General features: G+C 42.3%; 1 protein-coding gene across 33 annotated transcripts in view; it reads right to left on the minus strand.

The window, feature by feature from the left end:
• Positions 1 to 4,400: 4,400 nt before the first annotated feature.
• Positions 4,401 to 27,195, minus strand: part of LOC310768607 (lethal(3)malignant brain tumor-like protein 4) — a 60,633-nt gene continuing 37,838 nt past the window's right edge. For 8 of the 33 annotated variants that reach the window (XM_083627037.1, XM_083627036.1, XM_083627022.1 and 5 more), the window contains 9 exons: positions 26,009 to 26,119; positions 23,612 to 23,726; positions 23,411 to 23,510; positions 20,695 to 20,859; positions 20,056 to 20,193; positions 19,488 to 19,549; positions 17,876 to 18,042; positions 12,817 to 12,879; positions 4,401 to 8,990 (listed from right to left, as the gene is read on the minus strand). In XM_083627037.1, coding sequence (XP_083483163.1) covers positions 8,862 to 8,990; positions 12,817 to 12,879; positions 17,876 to 18,042; positions 19,488 to 19,549; positions 20,056 to 20,193; positions 20,695 to 20,859; positions 23,411 to 23,510; positions 23,612 to 23,726; positions 26,009 to 26,119 — 1,050 coding nt within the window. In that variant the 3' untranslated portion in view covers positions 4,401 to 8,861. Of the gene's footprint in view, positions 8,991 to 12,452; positions 12,880 to 17,875; positions 18,043 to 19,487; positions 19,550 to 20,055; positions 20,194 to 20,694; positions 20,860 to 23,410; positions 23,511 to 23,611; positions 23,727 to 26,008; positions 26,120 to 27,195 lie in introns of those variants that run through there. The other 25 variants (XM_083627043.1, XM_083627039.1, XM_083627042.1 and 22 more) reach the window with 8 other exon arrangements.

Consider the following 27,195-nt stretch of genomic DNA (forward strand, 5'->3'; position numbering starts at 1 on the left):
CTAACACTGGTTCATGGGGAATTTACAGGCTTTTCCTTTTCGTTTTCAAACAGATCTCTTTTTAAAAACAAAAAACCTTCCATTGCCATCTTGCTTAATAAGCAAAAAGCTAGTCGTTGGCAAACATTGACTCCCTCTCCCTCAGCCAGAGGACCCAACTGGTAGTGACCCAACTGGTAGTGGAGCAGCTGTGAGTGATTGCCCAGCTGAAGGCAACGAGGTAATCCCCACATCTGGAGCCGGGGCAGGATCAGGCCCCTGACTCGGCCCAGCTGGTGTTTGTTGCAGGGGAACCTGTGCAGACTGGGACTCTTCAGGACCAGGCCCCAGACTTGGTTCAGATGATGCCTGAGGCAAAGGATCTGATGCAGACTGAGACTCTTCTGGTTCCGAGTCCAAGCCCGAGTCCCAGGCCATCACAACTGGTGTACTTAAAAAAAGAAGAAGTGATGGGCTTGCCAAAGTCTGTGTTAACTGAAATAATGGCATATTTGCATAGAATTGCAAGTTGGAAGCAACCCTGAGGGTCATCTAGTCCAACCCCCTGTAATGCAGGAATTTCAGCTAAAACATCCATGACAGATGGCCATCCAACCTCTGCTTTAAAAACTCAGAGGGAGAGTCCATCACCTTTCCACAGCCAAACAGCTCTTACCCTCAGAAACTTCTTCCTGATGTTTAGTCAGAATCTCCTTTCTTGTAACTTTGCAGCCATTGGTTCGGGTAAGAGCAGGAGAAAACAAGCTTGCTGCATCTGCTTTTAGATTAAAAGCCTAATGGGGCAGAGAAACCTGTCAAACTTGTCAAATACCAAGTACATATTAAAGTACGTAAAAGAGGTACGTGTCCACTGTTCTTTGGACTATGGTCCCATATATTAAGCACGCTGTGTTACAAAGAGCCAGTGTGGTGTAGTGGTTAGAGTGTTGGACTTGGACCTGAGAGACCAGGGTTCAAATCCCCGCTTACCCATGAAGCCTACTTGGGCCAGTTGCTGCCTCTCAGCCAAAATTACCTCACAGGGTGGCTGCTGGGGATTAAATGATATGGGGGACAACCATGCAGGAGTGCCAGCTTGGCCTCGCGACCATGGGTGCCTGAGGCTGTGGGTGCCATGCAGCGGGCATGGCCCTGGCACTGAAATTTGTGGCTGCCCGGTCCCTTCATGGGGAATTTTGTGGGTGCTCGGGCACCCGGGGCCCCAGGGAGTTGGCATCTATGCAGCCATGTGTTCCACCTTGCACACTTTGAGGACTGGTAGGATATAAATGCAATAGATGGCAGTCCAGAACTGAGATAGGAGAAAGGAAAAGACGTGAAGAAAAGACCATGAGAACAAGTTGAAACGAGACCGAAACTTTAGAAGCCATACTTGGTGTTTTGTCACAGAGACAATAATTGCCTTACTGAGGTTGTGAAGTGAAAATCACTTCAAAGTAAGCTCAAATGGTATCAGTGGGATTGAATACATATATACAGGGGTGGGATACACCTTGCATTTTTATCCTGTTCTGTTTCCAAGGTGGTGCCGTAGCCTGTTAATCGAAGATTATTTGGACAGTCTGGGGCTTCTTTCATTTCCGTAATACAGTGGTACCTCGGTTTAAGAACAGCCCTGTTTACGAACTATTCGGTTTATGAACTCTGCAAAACTGGAAGTAGTGTCCTGGTTTGCGAACTTTACCTTGGTTTAAGAACGGAATCCGAACAGTGAAGGGCACCGGCGGCGGTAGACCTCATTAGGGAAAGTGCGCTGGTTTAAGAATGGTTTCGGTTTAAGAACAGACTTCCAGAACAGATTAAGTTCATAAACCGAGGTACCACTGTACAAGGTTTTTCCCTTGCTTGACTTTGCCCCAGCCAGTAAATACAGACTGTCTCTTTACATAGAAGACAAAAGTCATTGTTGTCAGTTCGGAATTGGGCATGCTAGAAATTGATTCACAAAGAAATTGAAGACCTCCCCCCAGTCAGTTATAATCAGAACAAACTTAGAAACACCCACAGACTGAGCATATTTCAGTGAACTCTTAACCGAGAACTCCCACATGAGTTATCAAGGATGCAATGTCTAGACATATTTTTTGGCGGGGGGTGGAATTGTTCCATTTTGGATAAAAGCCTAGCTTGATGCAGGCCTAGCTCATAAAAGCCTATGGATGCAGATCATCTTTCAGAAAATAAGCTGTGCTGCACACACTTTGCACTTTGGTGATGTCTCAGTATTTGATTTATTCCAGAGTAGTATAGATTTGATGCTGGGAGAATATGTGGGTCAGGAAAGGAAATGATAATCATAATCAACAACAAAAGAGAAACCAAACCACACAACGTTTTGTTTTGTTTTTTTTAAAAAAAAAGCTTTTTAGGGGTATATTTTCACCATTTGGAAATGACATCCACCAGCTAGACTGGGACACCAGTCCTGAAAGACCTACATTGGCTCCCAGTACGTTTCCGAGCACAATTCAAAGTGTTGGTGCTGACCCTTAAAGTCCCAAACAGCCTCCGCCCAGTATATCTGAAGGAGCGTCTCCACCCCTTACCACCTCTTTTTCTATCTTGGACTGCAGTTCCCTCCTCGCATTGTTTATTCTGTTATCACCAAGTTGAGCCCACACCTGCAGAGGGCAGGTACAGTAGGAGAAAATAGGAAGATACCCTCTTGTGGTGCTGATCAGAAACAGCATAAAGAAACCAGAGGGCTATTTACAGTGGATGAGGTTCTGAAATATATATATCCTAATACAGGCATGTCCAAAGTCCATTTTGGGGGCCTAATCCAGCATGCCGGTCGGTTTAATCTGGCCCCTGTGGCAGTTTATTTCCTGGGGTAAAATCCTATAAAAAGCTCAAGAACTTCAATCCTAAAAAAACTGTGGTCGGCCCTTATGCATGTTCACTTCATCAAATCTGGCCCTCTTTGAAAAAAGTTTGGACACCCCTGACCTAATATATACATTTTTGCCTCATAGAAATATGTTTTTGCAAGCTATTTCCCCTAACATAATGCTGGTTTGCAATCTGGATCCAGACCTGATCTGGAAATCTGAATTTTGTACACACAAGCATTGGGAAGCCAAAACAGCTGTAACTTTGTTTTTTTCACACACGTGTATGACATTTGGAAACATGGTAACCTCTCAAGAGGGGATTAGCCTTGACAACTTTCAGATAGCTCCAGGGATTATTGTGCTAGTCACTTATAAAGTTTGGTCTAAAGTACAGAGGGGGTGGAGGTGGGGAAAGAGAGAAAAATAGGAGGGAGATGCAAAGGCACAGAGGGAGAGAGAGAAAGAGAACAACTGCACTATTTGGTTCATGAACCTGAGTTTCCCACAACTGTATCTGCTCTTGGTAAACAGAGTCATTACTTGCCTTTGGTGTGCATGTGTGTTCCCTTTTAAATGTTTACTTTGAGCTCCCCCTCCCTACCGTATTTCAAAATTAAAGATCTAAACTTTCTGGATACATCTTAATTACACAGTAAGGTAAAGGGACCCTTGACCATTAGGTCCAGTCATGACCAACTCTGGGGTTGCGGAGCTCATCTTGCTTTATTGGCCAAGGGAGCCGGTGTTTGTCCGCAGCCAGCTTCCAGGTCATGTGGCCAGCACGGCTAAGCCGCTTCTGGCGAACCAGAGCAGCGCACGGAAACGCCGTTTACCTTCCCGCCGGAGCGGTACCTATTTATCTACTTGCACTTTGACGTGCTTTCAAACTGCTAGGTTGGCAGGAGCAGGGACCGAGCAACGGGAGTGCACCCCGTCACGGGGATTCGAACCGCTGACCTTCTGATCAGCAAGTCCTAGGCTCTGCTGTTTAACCCACAGTGCCACCCGCGTCCTTAATTGCACACATGGACACTAACAGGCCATGCAGCGCACAGCCTGTAACTTCACACCCTGCTGTTGTAGAGGCGTACTTGGAACTTTTGAACATGTGTTGTTTGGTGAAAGTCTTGTTCTAGAGAACCACAATGTTGCTTCTCAGGGTCAGGCTCCAGGGTTTGGGCAGCAGTGCAGAGGGGGGTGGGATGCTCAGCAAGATGCCCCTAGTGAGCTATCCCACTCCACAAGTCTGTCAAATCTTCACTGCTTCCAACAGATCACTGCTGCTACTCACTGCTTGGTGGCTTGAGAAGGTTGTGAGCAAGAGTTGGCAGGTGAGCAGTGATGCATGGTGCTAGTGAGTTGAAACTAAATGTTGGGCCCTCAGGAGCTACCTGGGGATACTGGCCCCAGGGCTGGCCCTGCTTCTTGCATTTCCACTAGTAAGAAGTACAAGGAGTGTAGATAATACTGATGCAGAAAAGTGATGTCAGGTCACTCAAAATATGGCCCAGACCTGGAAGAAGAGACCAGAGAAGCCCATGGAACAAGTCCAAGTCAGAACAGGCATTTTGAATCAATGTGTTTTATTCACATCTTCAGAGCAATGCACAGATGGGGGGAAAATAGCAAACATTTCAAGGCCTTTAAAAAAAGAAAGATTTAAAATAGTGAAATAATTTTGAACACTGAAAATCAAAATTCCACCAAGAGCTTCCTTGCTTTTGCATGCATGTCTAATTCAAGTAATAGACTGTTTCAAAAATAAACTTGCTCATCATCACATGATGGAGAGAATGTCAAAAACTTTAAAGCTTTCTCTGGCATAAATCCCTTACCAAGGCATGGAAGCGGCACGCAAGAAGTCTCACAGCCAAACTCGCTTATCCCCTGGGCTGAATATTTTTCTTCCTCGCTTGTAACGTTTCGGCTATCACTGTCACTGAGCGCTTCTGTGCGGCTTCTGGTATGATTCATTACCCTGAGCTGAAATCTACTACTGTCGGATTACGAGGATGATAGTTTGTGATGGCATGGAAATTTTTAAACTACAATTTCCTGCTGAGAGGGGAAAAGGGTGGTGGTGATAAAGGAAGAAACCAAGTTTGGTTTTCTAAAACAAAGCTAGAATGGCAGAACATGACACATCAGTTACATAAATATTTAGAATTGAGACCTTCTGTCCTTGCTTTGCTAGTTCATGAAGAGCAATCCTTAAACCGTGTCACTTACGGAGTGACAGGTATCATAGTGAATGCATAGGGATTAATAAAAATCGCTGTTCTTTAAGACAAAGATCCAGTCTGACTGAAATGAAATGAAAATCTTTGAAACAAGAAGCAGCAGCAGCTTTTATCAAAAAGCTCTTTCAGGTCTCCCCACTTCTTCAAATGAGTTTTAAAAGTAGAGACATGCAATCTAAATATACACTTCCAGAGTACTTCCTTGCTGACAAGAAACCACGTTAGCATGTAGGGAATGAAACCTTAATTCAGATGGTTGAGAAAAAGAAAAAGATAAAAAGGAGAGGGAACCCTGGCTGATACGAGGACAGTGCCATCACTTCCTATCTCCACTGTGTGGCCATTGGGCTTAAGAATAATGTGGCAACTTATTCTCCGTGTTGTGTCTCCTGGGAGAAAATTTATTCTATGCTGTGCCAGAAGTGCATTGGCAGGACAGCTCCAGCCTAGAGGAATTATAGGCAAGATATGGGTAAATTGAATTCTATACAGAAATGAGAAGAGCAACAACTAAATAACAGATTAAAAAGTCTGACTTTGCAAAACTATGGCTAACAGCAGAGTAGAACAAAATCCTTCTGGTTTATTCTCGCTTGGCTTTTCTATTCCTCTGCTGCTCACCATCCTGTCTTGTGATTTGTTCTTCATAAAAGGGTTCATGTTTTCTCCTACCCTACCTGTCTAAGAGCCCCCCAACAATTCAGTTCCCTTCCTGTTTGGTGAAATTTTATCCCTAGATTCTGGCTGCTGCATTCATCCCTCTTTAAAGATGTTGACACCTTGATATTTGTTTTCTGTATAAGCTCAGTATATACTAGCTTTGGTGTGTGCTGACTGGAAAGCACACTCTTTTGCCAAAGAACCTGGATTTGGTTTTTGTGCCACGTGGTTGCACTGCTGCAATGACCACAGAAGTGAGACAGGAAGCATTCCTCAACCTAAAGCCCCCTTTTGTTGGATAAATTAGTACTTGGCTCCAGAGCGCTACAAATAGAAACAAACCTTCCTCACATCTATGCAGAGAAGTAACTTGCAGAACCTTGCTGAATCTTCTCAGTCATGGATATCAAGGGCTGTTTTCCTCTTGCATGACAAAGACAGGAGTGCTCCATCTGAACACTGGGAGCAGCTAGGCAGTCCTCACATTTTTTCATTAATTGATACTTCCATGCTACATTTCCAATTGCATGAGGGATCTGTGGCTTAGAAACTACAAGGTGTACACAGTTGCCCTGAGAGTCAGTTCAAGAACAAGAGAAGAAAAAAGCAAGAAGCCTGTTTCCATGTTTCTTGCTCGCCAGTTAGACTGAGTGCTTCCCTCAAAAGTTCTGCTTGCATTTAACCAATATCCTGAACTGTTTTACTGCATGAATGTGTAACTTGCAGTTATAATTTGCATATATGTGGCCTTAATTTTGCCCTGCTAAAGGTGCCCATTGTTTCTTCACATCTGCCAGAATTATAAATAGAGAAAACTAGGATGAAAATGTCCTTTGGAAAATATACTCTCTTATAAAATAAGATTATGTATTTTTTAAAAATGCCTCTCTTACCCAGCACCATAAAAATTATATGGAATATCTCTTTTACAGCAACAGTCATGTGGCATCCTGTCTTCTGTTGTCTCTCTCAAGTATTAATAGAGATTCTCTCTATCACACTCTTTCAATGATAGCTCTTCTACGTAGAAGGCTTAAACTCCTTAGCTTCTTATACAAAAATAGAAAGCTATGAGACATATTGCCTCTGCAGATTTATTAAATACTGTTCAGACTCAGCAGCCTGGATTGTGGACTATTTACAAGTCTTATGTCATCTTGACTTCAGGAAGGTTACAGAGACTCTTAAATAGTTGGGAGATCAAAAGTGGAGAGATGTATGTGAAGTGGATGTAACGGAAAGCTTGACACCATTCTTCACAGAAATGTCACACATTTGCTTATAAGGTAAGTTAAAAGGAGAGAAAGACATACCACCACTGACCAATAGGAAGAGCATCCTTTGCCAGCTCACATTCTTCATGTCAACGATGTAAGACACTAACAACAGAGCAGTATCCTTGTTATGCTATACAGAAGTTCCCTTTTACTCCCTCAAGTTTAAACAGTTATCGACCCTAAAAATGGCTTGACATTAAATAAACAGAAGGCTTGGCTTGCTTTAGATGAGACACTAGTCCAAGGGATTCTATTGTCTGCTAAACACCAGGTCAGCGAATGAGGGGTAACTTTGATGGGCATGCAAGAGAGAAAGAGGAGTTATATGAGAGGGTTCATAAGCTCTTCCACATCTGAAGGGAGGAACATTAGAGCATGTGCCCTTCCCAAGTTATACTGTATTTTGATGGGGCAGGGGTTGAAGAAGTGAGAATGACTGCCTACATTACCCAATATTATTGTACAGTGTGAGCTGCTAATTAGGGGACAGCAACAGAAATATGGACTACATGGCCATTACCTGCTGCAGGTGTAAAGGCAATGTCTCCATAGACAAACTGAGCTTATTTTCAGAATCTGCCTTCCCCAGTGAAGATCTGCGTCAAATTGCTCTCTTTTAATATTCTTTTGGCACCTTGCATTCCTCCCCCTGCCCCGCTTATTTTTTCATCTACCCATATGGTCCTGTGCATTTCAGCAAAAGCTCCCAGAGATTGGTCTGCTGCACAGCAAAGCATGCAGATATCATTCTAAAGTCTAAGACTACTACTGAACTGAATGGAGGATGTGAGGCAGCAGTCCTTAGTAGCTTGTACGTTTGGCTCCTTTGTGCTTAAGTGGTCCACACTAGATACTCCTGTTTATTAACCCGCTGTGCTTTCAAAACAAATGCTTCAGAGTGGGGATTCCAGATTCCTTCCAACAATTCTTGCCTCAGAAAGATCACTACAGAGAGGGATGTGCCATCCCTAAACTTTCCTTGCACTGAACCACAGGGAGATGGAAACATTTAAAACATACTCTAGTAGTTTCGTTATGGCTCTCCAGAGGTTTTCCTACAGTTTAGTTAGGGGAGCCCTCCACCCAAGTGATTGACTTATCTTTTGTTGGAACAATCTCCCAATAGCCTTTATTAGACCTATCTTCATTTCATCTCTTAACCTCTGCAATTGCACAGCTTGAAGTGCAGGTATAATAGCTTGATAATCAATGGTATGGAGTCAGACTTCATTCCTGGCACTCCTTACTCCCTGCCAAATCCTGCTAGACCAAATTAATAATTGCCAGTGCTTGAATAGCTGAAAGAGAATAAAAATTCAAAACTAGTTTGGAAAAAGCACAGATGTTTGATGAGGATTTCAACAGCAGCACTTTGAAGAATCTGTCTCTTTCCTTGTTCCCTTAAAGCCTATCCCCAAGTCCTGCACACAAAGAAGTCGTCATGGACGTCAGTGATAACTTGGATTCTCTTTTAGGCACTATCAACAGGTTAGTCAGTTTGGCTCCCCACCAATAGCAATACCCGGGATTCCTCTTATAACTGGAGGCATCATCAAGATCTTCACAAAAGATCAATTTAACCATACCCATATTCAATTAGAAAAAACACACAATTAATAATCTCTTCCTAGAAGGGAAGCCACTAAATCCATTCCAAGTGGCAGAAGGAATTGTACTTCTTTGGGATCCTTTCAGCAGGTTCCAGAGTCTGAAATGCAATTAGACCACTGCCTTTCCAAGGTCCCGACCTGCTCAATATTCAGTAACATGGATCTCTGCTGCTGAGTTGTTCTTTGAAGGCCTTTCCCAGCTCTGATCTCCTGGCTCAGACTGGTCCTGGAGGGGCTGCTTCAGTCTTCTTCCGCAGTCTTGAACATGAGGATGGCATTGTATATTTTAAGTGCTGGCCCCAGCTTGATACTCAGAATTTTAACAATGTCTGACTGGTTCAGGAGAAGGAAGGCTTCACCATCGATCTGCTGGTGGATGGAAAAATAAAAAGAAAGTCAATATTACGACTGGGACAATCCAGCTTCCATATGCTTAAAATTAACACAGCATGGGAAGGGCACTAAGAACGACATTTGATAGGATAATCAATTACACCCTTGGTAAGCTTTTTCCAAGCAGTATCCTTTAGTGTACTTCAGATCTTTTGCAGGTGGCTGCTTTCTGTAAGGAAGGGCAGGGTTATAGATTATAAGCGCCTGAATAGAAATGGCTACTTTAAAAAGCTCTTGTGGTGGGGAAGTGTCCAAGCATCCTTCACACCATAGGTCTCACATTCAATTCCTGCCATCCCTAGTCAAAAGCAGCTGAAGCAGGAGCTGGGGAAGAACTCTATATATTGGAGACCCGAAAGCAGTTGTTAGTCAAAGCAGACAAGATTGGGCTGGATGCACCAATAGGCCCACCCTGTTTAAGGGAGCTTCATACATTGCTTGGTAAGAACAGAACCAATGTCTGAGAAGCTTTTGTACTTTACAATTCAACAGAGAAATGGTGCTTCATTATATATATGGTATATGCTGAAACAGTCTCAAGGTCCTTCCCTTACTGCAAGGGGCAGTGAACTATTTTCAGCCTGAGGGCTGTGCAATGCTTTCTGGACAACCTTCCAGGGGTGATATACCAGTGGAGACCAGAGGCTAAAGCGGGCAGAGCAACGAATATGAAATTTACCACTGTATAGTAGGCTAGCTTTAAACACACTCCTCTCTCCTCCATCCAGGCAAGCATGGGAAGAGTCCTTGCATTTGGCCCCCAAGCCCAAGGTTCCCCATCCCTAAATTACTATGCTAACTTTAAGGTGGTTGTACATGGGGTCACCCAAAATTCTCTTTAGAGGTGCCTCACTACACACCCCACTTGGCTGTGTTGCATTGAGGTGACTGGGTGGTGTGTCTGTTACTACTCCTAAACAATAACCCCCTTGCTTTCCTGACAGACCATGGTTGGACCTAGCAGGGGAAATAGGAGGGGGGAATGGGGGGTGGGACTTCTATCTGGAGTGAAAAGAAACAAAAAGCAGAGTTCACCTCAAGTTCTGCCAGCATTCAGAAATGGAGAGGACTGCTTTCTAGCGGAAGGGATAAAATCTTCTAATTTTCATGCCCCAGAGTAAGTGGGAGGAACAACCCACATGAGGAAACAATATTTCACAGATGAACAACCCTGTTCCAACCTTAGTACATGTGCTGCTATTTGCCAATAGCCAAATCCCGGATGTATGGCAACCCTACTTGTGAAGGAAAGCTTTGCCCTTTTAGGCCAGCAGCTATTGAGGAGCCTGTTCATGTATGGACTGTTTTGTTCCTAAATCACTCCTAGTAAGGAATTGCTGGATCCATTTTCTGGCCAGAATAGTAGGCTGACCATTGGAGTGTTAAGTTTACATATTTGTTAAATGATGTAGACAAATGCATAATTTTCAAAGCAGCTTTGTTTGCTGTTTCAGTGGCTAAACTTAGAAGGAGCTTTGTAGACAGGAATGTAGGAGACAGTGGGGGTGATAGGAAGAATACCCAGGACCTGTCGTTTTTCTTCTCCAGTGTGGTTAGTTTTTATCTGCTGTTACTAAATAATGCATGTTTTGTGTGTTTGATGCTATATTTTGAAGGCTATTGCTTACAATAAAGCAAATGACTGGTTTGTAATGTTAGAATCATAGAATTGTAGAGTTGAAAGGGACCATGAGGGTCATCTGGTGCAACTCCCTGGTAGAGTCTCATGCTCTACCAACTGAGCTATATAAGCCCAGCATGTTGCTAATGTGCTGTTGAAGTGTTGCTCAGGAAGCACAGAACAGTGACTAGTCTTCCACCAACAGAAGCACCAGCGTAGTTTAACTACCACTGGGCTGCAGCTTGCCCTGGTGGAATGAGGACAGGTTAGATACCCAAAAGAGAATGATTAGAGAGGTACAACAGAATAACACCTTCAGCAATTCTTTCTTTTAATACACAGACTATGAATAGTTACATTCAAAGACTGCAAATTTAAAGTTGGTAGTGTGCGATTGGGGTTTAGTTGAGCAGGATCGAGTACGAATACATATTTTAAGTTGCCAGCTCAACTTTCCATCTATATGTGAGAAAGATGGGAAGATGCAAATGATACTGAGGAAATGAAAAAAAAATACCCATTGTAAAAGACTTTGAAGAGTAGCAATGAAAATTCGTTATATAAGAGCTTATATAAAACAGTAATATAAAAATAAGTATCCATACAATCATTGCCCAACACACACAGTGAAATTTTACTGCAGCTCAATATGATGAAGGTCAAGAGCTTAATGCCCCCCAAATGATAGCTTATGCTAATTTATTTAAAGAGGATTAAAGCTTTGAACAGATCGATGAAAAAGTTTTGACTTGCATTTAAAAAGTTGGAAACTAGTAATCAGCTAAATAGGATGCTAATTTCATTGTACAGTACAGCTGGGCATCAAAGGCTTCAGCCCAGGAGAGGAGGGCAACCAAGATGATCAAGCGTATGGAAAGGCCGAAGGAGCTGGGTATGTTTAGCCTGGAAAAGAGGAGACTGAGAGGAGATATGATAGCCATGTTTAAATATCTCAAGAGCTACCACATGGAAGTGGGAACTAGATTGTTTTCTCCTGCTCTGGAGGGTAAGGCTTGAACCAATGGCTTCAAGTTACAAGAAAGGAGATTCCAACTAAACACACAGAAAAACTTTCTGACCATAAGAGCGGTTCGACAGTGAAATGGTCTCCCTCAGGGGGTTGTGGACTCTCCTCTCTTGGAGGTTTTTAAGCAGAGGTTGGGTGGCCATCTGTCATGGATGCTTTAGCTGAGATTCCTGCATTGCAGGGGGTTGGGCCAGATGACCCCTGGGATCCCTTCCAACTTCACAATTCTATGATTCTATGAAAATGTGTGTGTTCAGAAACAAAGAATGAATGTTTGATCAAGTTCTACTCATATTGAGAAAACACTGCAGAAAGCTTTTGGATTCTTTCATTCCTTTCAGTTCTAACTACTACCACGCTATTCAAGCTTCAGAAAGATCTCTTCAGACTGTTGGCCCCCAAACAGGCATAATTCTCTGGCTGCTGATCGCTAGCAGCTTTACCCAATCTACTTGGCTACCTTTTTACATAGCTTGCACAATTTGTTCTCACATCAGCTATGGCCATTTAGTAAATAAAAATTAAAATAAAAGCACAACAGCCTACCATCTCTAGAATTATGTACCTAAATATGGTGTGTCTGGGCAGCTCAACTGCTGCTAATGGACTATTAAAGCAGATTTCAGCAATTCTGTCACCAACATCTTTTTCTTAGTCAAAGTCTCGCAGAGAGGATATTTCTTCAATTTGGTTTCATTTCAGCCTGATCAGAAACCTATCCACTACATGCCAAATGAGCAGTGCTTTTCTTCTAGAAAGAAAGGTGCCAGTACTCACTAACATGCTGTTGGACTCCAACTCCCATTAGTCCCTGCTAGAATAGTTCAGGGATGGTGGGAGGTATAGTCCCCCAGCTTTGGAATGGCATAATGTTAGCTAGCCCTGCTCTATATCATGCCTTCCTCCAATGAGTAAGAATGCAGAATTACGTAGAAAGAGCAGAATATGCAAATCTACTTGATTTCCACAGTACAAAGCATTTGTGGAATGAGAATTTTCTCAGAACTTGATGTGGCTTGTGGCTAACTTTGGTGCATTGTTTTGATTTTTCTTCTTCTCAATATCCCCCTCCAAGTGCCACAAATTATCCAAATGGAACAGATAGCAAGATGATGTAGCCTGCCATTAGCATTACATAGACAGCACTGGATTACCTCTTGTCGGAAGAGAGCAGCCTGATCCTTGCAGCCAGGAAGACGCTGGACAAATCCAGCCACCTAATGAAGTGTGGGAAATAACAGACAGAATTATTAAAGGGCTGTCCAGCAACCTAATAATAAAAGAAGTCCTGTCTGAAGGAAAAACAACTTTTCCTTCATTCGAACAAAATATTGCAAACATTAAGATTTTTCTTTCTTTGTATCTAACCAAGAGATGGTAAGAATTAACTATTACATTATTTCCATTTTTTAATATAAAAAACAACACTGGAGTTGATATAAGGTTTGACGTAGATATGTACAGTAATATAGCACAGACAAGAAGCGTAGCAAGCACTAAGGAAAGAGAAGCCTTGAAGGTAGACAAACTTAGGGCCAACTCAATTGTGCATGGGTGCGCACCAGAAAAGCAGCATGCAGTCAAAGAGATGTGCTCCTGGATCCTTTGCTTTCTGGCAGAGGATGCAGGGACACATATATTGGACTACAGATACCTATAGATGCAGATTAGCTGCAACACAAAGAGAAACAACATGAGGATGAGTTTAAAAACAAATACTGAATTTGAAGCAACGAAGCCTTATCAATCCAGGAATAATCAGCCCGCCTTACACATACAGCAGAATGAGGTAGGGTCCTGAGGTAGCTGAATGGACTTAACCACTTCAAGTTGCAGATGAGGGGGCATGGGATTCCATTTTTGAGTGTTCCCCATTGGGGAAAAACCTCCCTGTAGACAATATTTAAAATAATCAAGGACAAAGCTTTTAACCTAATCCACTCCCTGCTTTGCTAATTTTCTTTCTGAAAGCTTTTCATGGGGGGCGCACAAAAGTGGCACCCCCCCACCTTTGGTGAGTAGCAGTAGAATGTATTCTACCGGCTCATTCTGTTGCATGTGTAGGCCAGGCTATCTTCACAATGGTCTGGGGCCTAAGAGACAGAAGATGGGAGAAAATGGAAGGAGTGTATAAATTTTACTACAACTCTCAACTTGTATAGCTCCCCCCAAAATAAAACATGCTCTGATCCGGCAATTTTTCAGTAACCTCATGTTCCCTGAAGGGATTTACTCTATTATACAGACCTTGAGCTGTTGCAGATGTGACATTCCTATCACCAATACCAAAGGACAAATAGTTACAAGGGACACTGTCAGAAACAATTTCCTCCTTTATATACCATAGGTTATCTAACTCCTTGCCTCTCAGCTTGCGTAAGAAAAGTATACTGCCGATATGAATATAAATTCCTCTCTTATGTTTCTTTGCATAAGATCCTTCCTAGTTTATTATGCATATCCTTTTGTTGGCATTACAAGAATTAGACCATGCCAGAAAGCAGGTCTCACCCTAAGAGATACTAAAAACCTGCAACTCTGGCTGATACAGTAATGACAACAATATGAGATTATTGAGCACAGGAAGCTGCCTTACACCAGGTCAGACTGTTTGTCCAGTAAGAACAGTACAGCTTACTGTGACTAATGAAGACTCTCTCGAGACTCCTGCAGGGGGTCTCTCATAACACTTACAATCTGAACATTTTAAACTAGAAATGCCAGGGATTAAACATGGGATGTTCTGCATGCAAGGCATGTGCTCTGCCACTGAGTTACAACACCTTCTCAAGGGCTGTATCAAAAGTTGCCCCAGCCTTTCTTGTATGAATGGCAACATGCACAAGAGAATAAAGAATGGTTCCAGGAGGAGGCCCATGTAGGGAAAAGAAGGGATAGAGATGAAAAGTTGCTCCTAGCTGGTAGGGGGCAAGATCAGATTAAATTCCAATGGATACTGCTAAGGGTAATTTCCATCATATGCTCCATTAAGATATGGGGAGGTGAAACCTAGGAATTTGGACATTGTTAAACACATCCCATTGCACTGCAGATGGTGCCACTATTGTAAAAGACCCTCAGTTCACCCAGCAAACGCTTTAAACTGTGTTTGTTTGCAGTAAAAAAAAATGCACAAAAGAAAGTAGGATTTGACACTGTCGTTTTGAAATTCTGCAAAGAGGAACCAGCCTTGCTAAGCTTTGGACAGGATTCCCATCCGTGTATTAATTTCTTCTGCGGGATTAACTAAAAGGGAGATAAAACTGTCACACATGATACAAAATCACCCTCCCAGCCCGTTACATTTAGAAAACATTTTAAGAAGCATTTGAGAAATAATCAACACTCAAATGATAAGTTCTCACTAGAGGGTAAAGATTATTCAGAATGAGCCTTTCCTTGAGATTTTGCAATGAAGGAGAAACACTCCTACTTCTGCAGCAATTTCCTAAAATTAAATTTAAAAGGTCCTCTTTGGTTTCATTAGTATTACTACTTAATGCTGGAGGCCTCCCCCCCCTTTTTAAAAAGAGGCTGTGGGTTCCTTGTTCCAATTTTAAGTTCATAAACAAAGTTCAGTTCCGCCCATGCTATGAAGAACACAAGAAGTGGCTGCTGGATCAGGCCAACAGCCAATCAAGTCTAGCACCCTGCTTACAGGTTTCCCACCAGATGCCTGTGGGAAACCTGTAAGCAGGATTTGAACACACAGCACTCTGCCCCCTGTGGTTTCCAGCAACTGATATTCAGAAGCACTGCTGCTTCCACTACCACTATGACACATTCAGGATTCAAATACTAATGAGCACAGAACTGCAGCCTTTGCCTCTTACTTGGGAGAAAGCCCCATTGAACCTAGTGAGGCTTTCATCTGAGAAAACATGCATAAGATCAAAATGCAAGTTGGGCAGTTCCCCAATGATTTCACAGTGCTGTTCCTTCTGAGCTTACAGCATTTGTGATAAGCAAATTAAGTGCCACATACCAATAAATTTCACTTCCTATCCTGGGATGATGATTGGCTAGGGAATGTCTGTGCAGTCAGACCCACTAAGTAGTAGTTCTACAGCCAGGATTTTGAAATTGGAATGAGATGTTCTTCTCCAAAATACAGATAAACTCAAGGATATTTAAGGTGAAGAAAATAAATGAAGTATGATAGCGGGTTTAATATTCTCCCCCTGCAATTAGGGTTTAACTGGATTAAAGAAGCATGGTGGGCAGAAATAATATTATCGTTAATAATTGTTTGATCAGCAATATTAAAAAGAGCTCAACTATTTTATAGTGTTGTCTCAAAAGCTGTATTCTGAATACATAGATTTCTCCTTCAGAAGTCAAACTAGTCGAGGAGGCTTTAAGTTGGACAAGCAAGTGTTCCCCCCTCATAACAACTCAAGAAACTGCTGGATCAGGCCACTGGCCCTCTCTAGATTAGCATCCTACTCTCACAGTGGCCAGCCAAATGCTTGGGGGAAACCTGCAGGCAGGGTCTGAGCCCAAGAGCACACTTGGCTCCCGTGGCCTCTAGCAACTGCTATTCCGAAACATTACCTTAAACTGGGGAGGCAGAGCATAGCCATCCTTGCTCATAGCCATTGCTAGCCTCATCCTCCATGAATCTGCCTAATCCTCTTTTAATGCCATCCAAGTACCATCACTGCCTCCTGCAGGAGTGAGTTCCACAGTTTAACTATGACTGCACCCTATGCAAAGAAGTAATCTGCTCCCAATCAAAATGTTTCAAGCTCCAGTCACCTCACTCTTTCTCCAGGCCAGAATAAGGACCACTATGTAACTGTGAAGCAATCTGTATCTGGAGCTCTATATTTTTGCAATGCTTGACCGACTGAAGTATTCTGGCTTAGGCCAGAATGAAAGCTACAGTTCTACTGCAGCTGCCTCTCTTTGCCTAAAAAGGACTGAGAGGGATATTCACAACAATTACTCTCTGGCCTAGGAAGGAGAACTATGGCAGTCAAGAGCATACTCAATTGTTTTGTTTTAATACATCATAGTTAAAGCCCAGGGGTGACCAACACAGTGCCCTCCAGGCATTGGACTCTAATTCCCATCAGCCCCAGACAGCATGGCCAATAGTCAGGGACAATAAAAGGTGCAGCACAACAGCACCTGGAGGGTATGGCATAATACTGAATGTGGCACAATGGGTCAGTGCCTCTGGCTGTTAAGCAGAAGTATGGTGGTATGAGCCCACCCAGGGATGACTGTGCAGAGAATTTCTGCATTGCAGGAGGTTGGTTTGGATGACCCTTGGGACCCCTTCACACTCTGCAATTCTATGTTTCTATGAAAGCTTTATATCTCCTCCTCATGGCCTTGCTGGAGCAAGAAAGGGGAATGTGTGAGCTCGAGTCTCATTCATGTAATGGCAAATCATATTATTATATCAAAATAAGACCAGTATAAGATGGCTTCATATATTTGTATTAATCAAAATAATAATCATAACATGTTAATGATAAAGTAGTAACATTTGGCTCAAACTTTTGAAGTGTCAGTCTTTCATGATATCAAACATCTCCAAATTTTGAAGCATAAATGAATAAATTTTACAGGAACAACTACTGCAACTACTATGAAGCATAACCCTTGAAAAAAGTATAATTTATACATTTTCAAAATAGGGCCAAGTGATCGTCAAACCAAATGGACTTTCATCTACCCGCTCACATCAACTCAAACAAAACCACTCTTTGCCACTTTCAGCCTGTGGTATAGCGATTGCTAACTCCCAAGGCAACTGGTGCAAATGTACAGCACACGGCTCAGATATGCTGTGTCACTCAATCCCTGACTGCAGGGGAAACATATTGGCTTGCAGCAAAGCACCACGTTAGTTTTGACTGTAAACCCATAGTCTCAACAGAATGGGTCTGTCTGTCAGCAATCATGCAAACTGTGGGGGTATTCTGTGCCACAGTCATGCAAGCATGCGCAGGACAATTGCAATGTAAAGTGAGTCAGCAGCAGACAAGCACAGAAAAGGCCATTGTCGAAAGAGGCCCCAAAGGGGGCAGCTGGTAAAAGTGGCATGGCTGCACAAGGAAGGATCAGTGCAAATCTATGTGTCTTGATCTAAAGTTCTGAATTAGCCACAGCTGTAAAGCAGAGGAAGAAAAGAATCACTACCACTATATTAAAAATGCTTTCCAATTAGATGGGGGGGGGGAATCAGGAAGCACAACTCACCTCTTCAACACTCCATTTGGCCACATTCTTGGCGGTGAGGCCAGAGACCTCCGGCAGCAGCTTGCAGTGTTGTTCCCAGCAGAGATGGAGGCGGTGGGTAGGGTTTGCAGAAAGGGAAGGCATGAAGACAGACTGGTGGAGGGCCTGCTGCAGAGCAAATGCTGTGTCTGGGAAGAGGGAGGGCAGGGAAGGAAAGAAGATGAGTCAGTCCTTGTTCAGGTGCAATTTAGAAGTGCAGGGCTGGAGCATCCCTCCCGAAAAAGGTAAAAAAGAAAGCCCTGTGCTGTTACAGATGCTCTCAGGGAAGAGATGCCCCGATGCTAACACAGGAGGGATTGCCAGGGAGGAGGAGGTTGGGTAACTGCATCTTCAGATGGAAATTAATGGCACCATTCCAGCTTACAGTTTGTATCCAGCCTGTTCAGAGCACTCTGCATACAAGATAATGACAAGCACTGGTCACATCCCTGGAGAGATGACTCCAAGGTCAGGAAGGTTGGCAGTTCCTTCCAGACGTTAGTATCAGTCTCCATTTGTCAAACAATAGAGGCATTAAGAACAAGAAAACATCTCCCGCCTGCCTGCCTCTCTATCCCTCTCATATATATAAGATCATCTGATTATTGCTGTGTCATGGTGCAGTAAAGATTTGTGGCTATCTATGCAGCATATACTGGAGCCACTGATTAACACGGCATGGCACAATTTCTTTGATTAGCAACATTAGCATGATTTATTGGGTTAACAACATTAGCTAATTATGTTTGCCGCTCCCCCTCCTCCACCGGGACACATACACAAAAAGAAAGGTATTTCAAAACACCAGGACCTTTTAAGTGATGGTTATTGTAAAGGTCTGTAGTGACATCTAGTGGCATTTTCAAATAACTGAGATATACTGCTTATAAGAGAGCAAGTACTGAAGTCTGTGAAATGCTGTGTTCTTACTCCTCCCCTAGTTTAAAAATGATTGAGGAATACTAGGGCTCAAAGGGGCTGCTTATGATGAGATTGTACAACTCCCCTCCCTGCATTTTACAAGGAGGTTGTTAGGGAAACAACATGACCCCTCCCCCAAATACACAACAATAAAGCCGTTTGGTGCTGTTACAGCACAAGTGGTTGAAGTTTTTGGAAGGGTGAGAAAGGAGTGGGGGGAGCTATAGCCTCTTCCTCTCCCACTTCCTGAAACCTCTCCTCTGTGAGCTAGTGCTATAAGCTTGCTAGAAGATGAGCAATTACGGGCTGGGGATACACTACTTTTTTGTTGTGGGCCCTCACTTTTTTATATGGATTGTAGATTTTTCTGAACTGAAGCAGGGAAATCTCTCTAGTGAATATAGCTCTCCCTGTGGATTGCACCTGTTATATTGACCAGTGGTCAGTGGAAAGAGATGGAACACTTATGGCTCTCCAATGAGTAATCCGATCTCTGCAGAAACAATTAATATTCATTTTAACAGGTTTGCCAGAGGAAAAGAGGTGGGAGAAATGTAAGCGGCAGGAAGCATCAAACCAAATAGTTTGACCTTATAATTTTCATGACCAAATTTCCAGTAACTCCACAATTGTTTCAATGGTTTTAAAAAGCACAAACACAGAATTAACTAACCTCTTCCATCAGCCTCCTGCTTCACTAGCTGGAGCTGTATATAGCTACGTGAGCAACCAATCCTGAAAACACAGATTTGGGCAGTAAGGCAAACAATTATACAGAAGAGACAGAAATGCTTCTCCAAAGAACACTTAAATCATGGAGCTAAATAAAAGACTTTAAAATGTTTTTTGTACCGTGTTTAGCCAGCATTTGATAAAATGAGCTGTGATTCACAAATGCTTATGTCACAATACATGCTACCCTTGCATGCTACTTTTTAAGTTTATGCTGCCACAGGCCGCTAACCCCTTCGGAATAGAAACTGTTGGGTCCAGTGCTAGCTGAGGATCACTCAATTGTAATGTAAAAAAAATGGTTTGGAATTGACTCAGTCACTTTTAACTGATTTTCGAATTGTTCAGGTACATTTATTGATACTCCACGAATTTGTTTAATTCTCCTTGAAAGCTACCCTTGCATCTGTAATCAGTATCCCAACATTTTTCCTTCACTTCAAAACTAAATAGTCCAAGTGGGAAACTTTATTGGGAGTAGGTTTAACAAGTTGAACAACTTTGCTTACCCTTTTGATTTGATTTTAGTGACAGCAGACGATTCCCCTTCCACTGAGTCCTTCTCTTGGCTGGTCTCAGACTGCTCAGAAAGACTGTGGACACTGCTCCGTCCTGATCTCTCCCCATCTTGTGTGGATGATTTTCTACTAAGAATACAATATTTATGTCTATAAAAACCACTTCCCAACACTCCCAACTAGCCATGAATTAGAACTCAGGGCAAATCCTCACAAATTAAGGGTTGTGACTGTGCAGATAAAGCCTGGCCAAGTCCTCAGGATAGGATGTGGTGATGCAGATAGGACTGGCTCAGCTGTCAGTGACTCTAGTTAAGTTCTGTGGGGTGATTAAAAATACACAAAAAGGTTCCCCTCCAAAATCAGTCACAAAACAAGAATCTTTCCCCAACCAGCAACAGGGTTAACAACTGCTGTCAGGAAAAGGCCACAAAACCAACACAGCATCACTGTTCAAGTGCCTGAGAGAACAGGGACATCTTTGCCTTGCACCAAAAAGATCACAATATTGGCATCAGGCAAGCTTCTCTGGAGAGTCTGGGGCAAGTGGAAAGCAAGACCAGTGTAAGAGTAGCTTAATAAATGTGCCCAATATTATAGCAGGCCTTAAGGTTTAGTTTAAAACTTCACCTGGACTGTGGAGAGTCTTCCTGAAGGTCTGTAAGTCTTGCAGAAGTCTCAGGTTTCTTGGGCTTCTGAACACTAGCACTGGGTGAAGGTTTTTCTCCACCAAGATGATCTTGTAAAGAACTCTCCCTGCTGCGATTGATTTCAGAATATGGGCAGCCAACTAATCTACATCAAAAGCAGAAAAATGTTTCCACAAGAAAAATATTATGCAACCCAATTGTTCCACCTTCTCCCTCCGAGGCCCATACTAACTAGCAAAGCAGTATAATACAGCAACTCTGCAAGAGCAACAAATGGCAGGCATGTAAGATAAAGGCTCCTGGGAAGTAAATGCTTAGCAGCCACAGGCTAAAACAGAAATTCTGCAGAGAGATGCAGTTTTCAGTGAAAGGAGGAGGGAAGGACATCAGCTGCCAAAATGACTGCTCTTCAACAACACTGAGTAGCTGAATGAGCTTGGGGCAACATGAATCAAAGTAAAATCTTGCCCAGAATTCAGGAAACAGGGCACATAAAAAGCTAGCCAGAGGCAGGGGGTAAGGTGGGTCAGCTCAAGAGAAGAGTGACTTAATGTAAAGAACAAGTCTTAAAAACAACAACCAACACCCATCTTTTTATAACTGCCTTTTCCCAAAGGCTTTTGCTTTGGAGCTGTTTCAAAATGTAGCTCTGCATAGTTGTTTTTTAGCCTTTGTTTTAACCACTTTTGTAATGATTGTTAATGCTGCTGCCTTTGTCCATGTTTTCAGCCGCTGTATTTAATCATCAGTTTATGATATTGTGAGCCACCTTTGATGGACTGTGCCCCAAAAGGTGGAATATAAATAATTTTACAAATAAAGAAATAAAAATAAACACACAAATTAAAGAAGGAAGCAAAAGGAGCAGGTGGGGATGTGAGCTGGCACAAACACAGAAAGGCAACTGCTAAAAAATGCCTACATTTCGGCGGCCTTTTCAATGGCTAAGATTCTCAAGGCCAACCTAGTCTTCCAATAGAATTGCATCACTTGTTCTGGACACTGGGACCATATTATACAGGTCTGAGAAAACTTAGGTTGGTTACTCTTCCCCACCCCCACCCCAAATGGTTCTGACCTTTAAACACAAGTTTCTTTCTCCTTCCTGTAAATCAAGCTTTGCCTCCCTCAAAAATGAAATGAAATAATATAAACACAAGTTTTTGCCTATCTGAACAAACACCTCTTCCCATATCTGGAATCTCATCCACCTTAAGATTTGACAAACATTTATGTTGATGTTACTTGGATGCCAGCTTAAAGCGTGTCTTTTCACAAAGGCATTTGGGAAGTGTGATTGATTTTATGCCAATCTGGTTGTTTTACTGCTGGTTTATGTATCCTGATTTTTATTGGTACCATTATTTATTGAAGGTTAATTGTCCCTCACTCTGAGGTCTTTGGATTAAAGGACAGTATATATGTATCAGCCATGAAACTATCTGTCCAAGAAAGTTCACTTACACCTTCCATTCTGGATTTCAGGTGACAGGTGAAAACTTTTTTTTATTTCAAATGGTTTTTAATGTAATTCCACTCAGAGAGTTTTGCTGTGGAGGGGGGATAAAACCAACAAAACAACAATATTGTCACTCCGCAAAACATATGCATCATGTTTGTTCCCCTACATAAAGAGCTTCCTCTAAACGGCCAGTTAGCACATCAAGGGAGAAGGCTGGAGGAAGGAAAAAACAATCTCCTTATCCCAATATGCTACCTTTTTACAATCTAGAAGTTTTTAACATGGGGGAACATTCTAATATGCAATCCCGCACCAGCTTAGTGGCACAGAACAGAAAGGAGCACTCTGGAGGTTTTAAGAATCCCGAAATTCATGAGGAAGTAGGCTATGAATCTTCTCTTTATTATGTAGGAAATATTACGCAGAAAGCAAGATGCAAAGCAGAGGAGTCCATGTAATCTTGCGCTTTTTTAGTGCTGCACCTGGGTTGCGCAACATGTATCCCACCAGAGCCTATATCTTCAGTCAGCTATTTTAACGGCAAGAATCCCATTGCACAGCTTGGTTTTAGTTTCATGTTTAGAACGACTTATGAGAGTGTCAATGAGTCAAAGTAGTAGAAACAGCTCCTTGCTTAAAAGAGGGAGTCCTGCCTTTGCCTTACTGACTTTGCCTTATTAATTTTTAAATCTTACAGAGTTTATTGGGGAGAAGCAATTTAATGGCTTTTTGCCCAACAAACACTGGAAATCCTAAACACACACACACACACACACACACACACACACACACACAGCCAGCTATGAAACACAATTCCTTTCCCAAGCTAAGGAGCTGTTCTTTGCTCTTTTGTCTCAACTTTCCCCTGGGTGGGTTGAGAATGTTGTAGGATACCTCTTCAAGCCACTCCAACTTTCCCTTCTTGCTGGAAAAGTTTTGGGAATGAAACCATGAGATTCTAAACAGCTAGAGCTGCCTCTTCTCATGTGAGTAGTTGTAATATGTATAGCCAGGTTCTGATGCTACTTTTCTGTGGTGTCAGTACAAAGCTTGTCAGTGAAGCCAAATACAAAGCACAAGAGGGAGCTAGAAGCACAGCATTTTATAACTGAGACACGCATTCATATTTGTAGTTCACTGAAGCTGCATTACTTAATAAACAGGTGCTGGGCAACTGATACATATTGCCCTACAATCTGCTGGCAATTACCCCATAACTCTTGGGCACACGTACGTGTAATGCGTTCCATATCTGGGTCCCCTGACATGACCCAATCCCTGACAACCAGGAGTAGGGCATCCCTGTCCTACTGCCCCTGATGGGTCCGCAGTCCCTAGAAAAACAAAACTTGTTCAGGAATAGATTTCAAAGTCTTGTTTTAAATAATTTGGTAAGGAGGGGAGAAAGAAACTACAACATTATTCTTTGTCTCACCTGGTGGGAGTTGCAAGGCATGTCCAGTTTTTGCACACCAGCCCATGGGGTGAATGTCTGGACTGTCAGCATCAACCCAGAAATCAAAACTGTGGTCCCAGCCATCAAAGTGTATCTAAAGAGGAGGAAGAAAGAATGAAAGTCATAAGATAATGTTTCTTTTCCCCCCTTTTAAATTAATTTTAATTGCATTTTAAAATTTACAGATAGGCATCATCTTTTCTTCTACATTTACGTACATAGTCTATTTATTCTTCTATGCATGTTCATATCCATACCTCTTAACAGCTTCATCATCTCTCTTTATTTCATTTTCATTATCATAAGATAATGTTTCTTGTAACAACTCTAAGAGCTTCTAACAGGAGCAGAATCTTTTTGGTTGTGGCTCTGGAGCTGTGGAATACATTCCCTGGAGAGTCTTTTGATCTTCCTTAGTTTTGCTTTAGACAAAACTGAAACTCTCCCCCAACCAGGGATTTACTTGGATGTGTGCTTTTTGAACATAAGAGCCCTGCTGAATCATACCTTTGGTACATCTAGTCTACAATTCTGTTTCCTACTGGAGCCTCTGGAAGTCTACAAGCAGAAAATGAAGGCAGAAGCCCTCTTTTGTTTTTGCTCCCCAGCAGCTGGTATTCAGCAGCATACTGCCACTGAACTTGGAGGTTGCTATAACCATCAGGACTAGTAGCCACTGTGCTCCGTGGAAATAAGTCTGAATTGCTTTTGAATCATTTGTGAAACTGTTTTATCATTTTATGTACTAATTTAAAACAGTATGTAAACTGCTTTGAGAAGCTATGTGTAAAAAGGCAGTGTACACCTATAGTTAATAAATACACAAACAAAGCTAGTAAATAAAATGTCACAGGCAGACTCGTTTAAAATGCATTGCAATAGTCCAATCCTGAGGTTACCAGAGCAGATTACTGTGGCCATGTTATCCCTGTCCAGATAGGGTCATAGTTAGGCCACCAGCCTAAGCTGGAGGAAGGAACGCCATGCTGCCACTGAGGCAACCTGTGTCTCAAGTGACAGCAATGCAACCAATACAACTTCCAAACTAGGAACGTGCTCTTTCAGAAGGAGTGTGATCCCATCCAGAGCAGGTTGCACACCACTCAGCCAGACAGAGGAAGCACCCACTTAACAGCACCTGTCTTCCCTGGATTAAGTTTCAGTTTATTTGCTCTCATCCAGTCTTAACCAAGCACTGATTCAGCATGTCCACTGCCTCCCTTGCAGAAGATGATAAGAAGAAATAGAGCTGTGTGTCATCAGCATACTGATTACGAGCTCCAAAACTATTTAGGACCCCACTTAGACATTAAACAACATGAGGGACAGGACTGAGCCCTCCAGGACTCCATACTGGAAAACTCATGGAGTCAAACAATGCTCCCCAAGAACTGCCTTCTGGAGCCAGTCAGCCAAGTAGGAGGGGAACCACCCAAACTGCCCAGTAAAGCTAAGTTTCCTGGGTTAAAAAATACATTCTGGGTAAAGCTAACTACCCAGTAAATCTAAGTTGTTGGTCCCGATATCAGTTTATGGCATCACTTTTGACTTCTAATAAATGTTTACCCATAACACAAAATCTACAGCATTAGAACTAGAAGAACCTTATTGACAGATAAACAGAATAGAATTACTGTGGATATCCAACAATGGAAAACTACAAATGTATAGTCAACAGGTATATCAATAGTTATTAATGAAACCACAGTAGGTGCTCAACTGGAGACTCTTAGTTTCTTAGTCTCTTATATGCTTCCTCTAGAGCATCTTGAATTAGGCACTTTCAGAGGCAGAATGCTGGTCTATAAGCATCATTGCTTTGCCCTTGCAAGAGGGCTCTTATAGCCTAAATCCAATTCTGATAAATAAAAACTGAAGGAGCCCACTAAGGAGCACTTGAGAAAAATCTGCTGCTGCTTCACCTATTCTGTGAACTGAGGGAGATTTTCAATCTTTTCAATCTCTGACAAACCTCCATTTTATACAATGAGTTGAATGCAAAGTTGATGTGTTTATGTACTCATTACAGGATGGTGAGTGGAGGCGTTCAGCATTTAAAAAAATGAGGTTAACCTGATATTGAGGTTCGTATTGCAAGTCACCCTCAAGGTATGAGAGCTCTAACATGGCAAATTTATGTTAGATTCATACAGAGAATTGCTCAAGGGGAAGAAAAATCAATTCAGAAATGTCATTCCAGAATAAGTGGCATTACAATAGCATCCAGCAATAGTGAGCAGGAGCATTGCAATTCATGGGGGGACTAAGATCAAGCTGTCATATTACTGCTGAAGATGCTTTCTTTCTTGAAAGCTCAAATGTAATGTTCTTTTCATAATCTTAGAGTAGCACCATGGCTTATTTGAATGCACATACCTTGACACGATGGTCATCTTTTTCAATTATGGTTGCCACTCTAATTAACATGGGATTTCTCTTGTCTACAGCTTCTAGTTTCATGTTGGGCTGGAATCCATGAGCTGGGCGCTGTAAAGGAATGCATTGCAAATGCAGTCAAGCATTACTGAGAATAAGGTGAGCCATATATAATTTAAAGGTGCAGTCTGGACGTAATGATAAACCACAGCCTAGCATTAAAAAAGTAAGATTGCTTGGGCAGCACCATCAGCAGCTTCCTCAGTGCATGCCAGAGTGTCTCTGGAAGAAGTTGCTTTCTGGTTTAACTAACCACAATTTCTTACATCTGAACTAACTTGTAGTTACAGTGGTACCTCGGGTTAAGTACTTAGTTCTGGAGGTATGTATGTATGTATGTATGTATGTATGTATCTATCTATCTATCTATCTATCTATCTATCTATCTATCTATCTATCCAACCAACCAACCTGAAACTGTTCTTAACCTGAAGCACCACTAGCTAATGGGGCCTCCTGCTGCTGCTGCGCCGCCGGAGCACAATTTCTGTTCTCATCCTGAAGCAAAGTTCTTAACCTGAAGCACTATTTCTGGGTTAGTGGAGTCTGTAACCTGAAGCATCTGTAACCTGAAGCATATGTAACCTGAGGTACCACTGTAGTTCGAACTATGGTTTCTGGCAAATGGCTTTTTTCAATAGACCAAAGTTGAAACGAGGTAGTTTGGCGTGGTTTAGATGTAATGACATTAGTTTAAGTTAGAAAGTGAATGTCCTCTGGCACATACTGGGGGCGGAGATGAAAGAGAGTGGAGCTCAAGCTGACTTGTTCCCATAATGCTAAACTATGGTTTATTGTTATATGTGAAGGAGGCACAGGCATGTTTCCAGGAGTGTTCCTTTTGACTGCAAACCAAGTAATCAACACCTTCAACCTCTGGGTGTGTAACTACAATTAAAATCACAATCCAACACATGTTCACTTAGCTTACCAAGTAACTGTATATAGAATTGGAAGTTAACCCAACTCTGAGTAGAAATTCTAGTCTGGAAGGCCTAGATTATTCTAGGTCTAACTGATCCATGTTAAAATTTTTGCTTAGCTGCTGAGATATGTCTTTGTTAACTTGTTTCAGTACCGATATGACTAAAGGTAAAATACTTCCTTCACACAGCATATACAGTACA

This window comes from Podarcis filfolensis, assembly GCF_964270895.1.
Source record: "Podarcis filfolensis genome assembly, chromosome: 8".
Lineage (NCBI taxonomy): Eukaryota > Metazoa > Chordata > Lepidosauria > Squamata > Lacertidae > Podarcis > Podarcis filfolensis.